A 3,720-nucleotide genomic window follows, 5' to 3' on the forward strand; every position below is an offset into this window, starting at 1 on the left:
GGAAGCATGAGTTAAAAATGTAACTTAAGCAAAAATTATTTCATTATTGAATAAATTTGAATTAAAAAAATTATTTTAAAATTCATAATAGATTTATATGTTATTTTTCATATTATATATATGTGTGTGTATAAATTACATGCATATAATTTTGAAAATATACTAAAATATGAATGATGTAAATTATTACTATTTTAAAATTTAATTGAGTAGGTAAGATGATATATGTTTAATTGAAGAGTTGGGTAAGTTAAAATGATGTTATCTATAAAGGTATTAAATGGTGAAATATTTAGTAGAAGTAAATTGAACAGCTGTCATTTAATATTTTCTTTAATAGAAATGTGAAAATTGACAATATATGTGTTGAAATATAAACCGTTAGTTGGCTTATTTTATTATTTTAGGAGACAAAAATGCTAAATGAAAAATCAATACCATACATGCATGTCTTAGAAATAGAAGAGTTAGAAAAGGAACATATTTATTTTGTAATAAATAGTTGGCAAATATGTCTTCCAAAAAAACATAAAAATCTACAGAAGAGTTTAGAGAGAGCACACATTCATCATTCACACAAAGGAATGATGAAAAACAAAATGAAAAGGGTGACTGTGTGAGTGGTATAAGAAATAGTAGAAAAAACAGAGGAGAGAGAGAATAAGCACAGTGAAGAGAGTGAGAAACCTCAGGGAGAAAGCGACAGGGCAGAGAAATAAAGGGTTGGGTGCCAGCCACCACAACAGTGAATTCTGAATAATACACACAAACATACAATTACAAACAAAACCAGGTAAATTTACCCTCAGAAAACTCTTAAAGATTCTCGTGGCATAAACAAGGTAGTCATACTTTTCAATATGCAACTGGGTTGTCTAATGTTTTATAGAGATCCGCGTCTGTGTCTGTTTTAATCCGTGTGCTAAGGTCGCCGCTTTTTTTTTTCTTTTGTTTTTTCTGTTAACTCAGACATAGGTGAGAGATTGGTTGTAAAAAATGTATTTTTGGGACAGAAAAATCTTGGCCATAGATTTATAATCTTTTCATCTAATAATACTGTCCTGTGTTGTGTTTCTATATATACTGTGTAACTCTATCGCTAAAAGTTTCTCTCTTTTTGGTCAGAGGGGAGAGTGGTTTTTTTTTTTTCCTGGGATTTCTGTGAGGAATCCACTGAAGGAGGAAGAGCAGGAGATTTATGTCTTCTTGGTTTTATTTGGAAGTAGTGATTGGAGCTCTGTTGCAGCTCGGGTTTGGTTATGCTTGTGTTTGCTGCATGCTACTCTGGCTAGTGTTCAATACTGCTGTTTCGATGAGTTTGAGGCCAAAACGGTATGTGGGGTTTGTGCCTTTTGTTTTGATGCTTTGGATTTGATGTTGTGTTGGAGTTTGAGGTTTTTCTTGTGGTTGTGTTTTTGGTTGTTTTATTTTGCAGGACATGTCATGGAGTTGTGGTTTGTTATGGAGGCTTTCAGATAAAAAAGTTCTCTAGTTTCTTCCTCCTTCTGAGAGTGGATCTCACCTGATATTCTTGAAATTTTGAGGTTTTCTTTTTGTTTTATTTAATTAAAATTTTGTTTTTGTTTTGGTAAGCAATTTTCTGGGTGTTTGAGGGGTTTTAGGGGTTTTGACCCAAATTTTCACCATGCTGGAGGCTCTTAATCAATCGGCTAAAACGATGAAGAAACTGAAGCAGAAGCGAAATCCATTTCATGACTCAAAAATGACAAGGAAACTGCGCATAATTTGCGATGATCCTGATGCTACCGACTCATCATCGGATGAAGAGGAGCATTTTGGGAACTGTAGGAAGGTTAAGAGAACTATGGTTGAGATTGCTCTTCCACCGGTTCCAGTTAACTCTCTCATTGCAGCTGAAACCAGCACCGAGAGTTCCAACAATGAGGAACTGAACAAGAAGAGGGTTTTGGCCAAAACTCCCTCTGTGAAGAGACAAACTTGTGGCAAGTACAAAGGTGTTCGGATGAGGAAATGGGGCAAATGGGCTGCAGAAATTCGCGATCCTTTCAAGGGTGCGCGTGTCTGGTTGGGCACTTACAACACTGCAGAAGAAGCTTCTCAGGCCTATGAGACCAAAAGGCTTGAATTTGAAGCCATGGCCAAGGCTTTGTCTGATGGGAGGAGCAACAACAACAACAACACTGGCACCAACAACAATAACCACGTTGTTGCATCTGTTGTAACTGTGGCTGCCTCAGAAAAGAAGAACTCCAACTACTATGTTTCTTCTGCTGCAGATGCTGCAGAATCTGCAACAGACTCCAAGTCTGCTACCATCGACTACTCAGAGAGTAGTATCCTGTCACACACATCTCCATATTCTGTGCTTGAGTTGGATACCTCTGCTTCCAATTTGACTGTGAGTGGTAAAGTTTCAGGCAATGAAGTTGTTGAGACTAAAGGTTTGGAGACTGAAGTTGCTGAGATTGAGACTGAAGGTTTAAAAGCTGAAAGTTTTGAAGCTGAATTTGCTGAGCTAGATATTCCTGATTTGAGTATGCTGAGTGTGCCACACCCATCTGCTGTTGCTGCCAATGCTGCCAATGTTGCCAATGTTGGTGCTCCATCTGAGTTTGAATTTGATTGGTTTGCATTAGACAGTCTGGAGCATGGATTTGATGATGATCTTGCTGCCTTGGAAGACATTCAGATATATGGGTTTGATGACGGTCAGCCTAGTGAGCTTCCTGATTACGATTTTGATGACATTGGTGCTGATGAGTTTGCTGGTTGGATTGAAGAACCCCTCAATATACCTTGCGTATAAGTTTTGCAGCTATAGAGTAGTATTATATTTAAAATTTTGTGCTATTTGCTTACAATTGTTGTAGTTTTGTGAGATCTGAGGATTAAATCTGGTCCCGGGTAGTGTTTTGTGAGTTGAGTTTTAATTTATTTGTTTGTTTAGAGAGATAGAAGATGTATGAGAGGCAAAGGGAGAATTGCCTTGGGTTTTCTTGTGCTATTAGAGCCGTCCAAGGGGGTTCTCCATAGACTGTAATCATGAGTTCTGAGTGTGTAGAAGACATTTCCGTTCACAAATTTATTATCTCCGCCCATCAAATACTTTGTTCACAAATTCTATGGTATCCTAAAAAATTTTTAAGGTTTCTCTAATCTACCTTTCTATGTTGTACCAAAATAGGTAAATTTATTTGGATATCATAGCAACTCTACTTTTACTCTACTTTTAGTGTAAACGCCTCTTTGTCTTTGGTTGAAATGAAAAAGTAGAGGTTTCAGATGAAGTCATTTGTAGAGAAAATCAATAAAAAAGTAAAATTTGATTAAAAAAATTAGTGTTTGACTGATTTGATTGAACGGTAAGGGTTGAAATGCTCTTTGTTCGGAGAAATGTCAAAACTGCTTTCAGACGTATTCTTTTATGGAAAAACTTTTTTTAACAATACTTTTTTAACAATTTTTTGACAACGTTATTGTTAAAAGTAATTACTTGAAAGGTGATTGTTCATAAATCTAATAAATATAATTATTTTAAAAAATCAAATATTAGATATAAACTCTTTTGGTTCTTAGAAAAAGGTGATTGTTCAGAGTGGTCTTACCTTTTTTAAAAAATTAAAAACTAATGAGTCAAGTTAATTTTTTTTTGTTACGGCATCAAGATTTTAACAAAAATAATTGATGAGGTGACAATATTTTGAGAGAAGATTAAAAGAAAAGGGATTAGGGTTTGAC

The 3,720-nt window shown here is 35.2% G+C and overlaps 1 protein-coding gene across 2 annotated transcripts; it reads left to right on the top strand.

Moving 5' to 3' along the window:
* The first annotated feature begins 526 nt into the window (after positions 1 to 526).
* On the top strand, positions 527 to 3,085 carry LOC106779828 (ethylene-responsive transcription factor ERF118). Of its 2 annotated transcripts, none has more exons than XM_014668036.2 (3): positions 527 to 842; positions 1,126 to 1,332; positions 1,436 to 3,085. In XM_014668036.2, the coding sequence occupies exon 3, from the start codon at positions 1,646 to 1,648 to the stop codon at positions 2,786 to 2,788; it is 1,143 nt and encodes a 380-aa protein (XP_014523522.1). In that variant the 5' UTR covers positions 527 to 842; positions 1,126 to 1,332; positions 1,436 to 1,645; the 3' UTR covers positions 2,789 to 3,085. The 2 variants fall into 2 exon arrangements, with proteins under 2 accessions (XP_014523522.1, XP_014523521.1); XM_014668035.2 differs by having other exon boundaries at positions 527 to 793.
* Positions 3,086 to 3,720: the final 635 nt, after the last annotated feature.

Source organism: Vigna radiata, unplaced genomic scaffold, assembly GCF_000741045.1.
Source record: "Vigna radiata var. radiata cultivar VC1973A unplaced genomic scaffold, Vradiata_ver6 scaffold_169, whole genome shotgun sequence".
In the NCBI taxonomy this organism is placed as follows: Eukaryota; Viridiplantae; Streptophyta; class Magnoliopsida; order Fabales; family Fabaceae; genus Vigna; species Vigna radiata.

What these genes read in the sequence shown, in the direction of transcription:
- LOC106779828 (XM_014668036.2), top strand. Translation starts at nt 1,646, where the DNA reads ATGCTGGAGGCTCTTAATCAATCGGCTAAAACGATGAAGAAACTGAAG.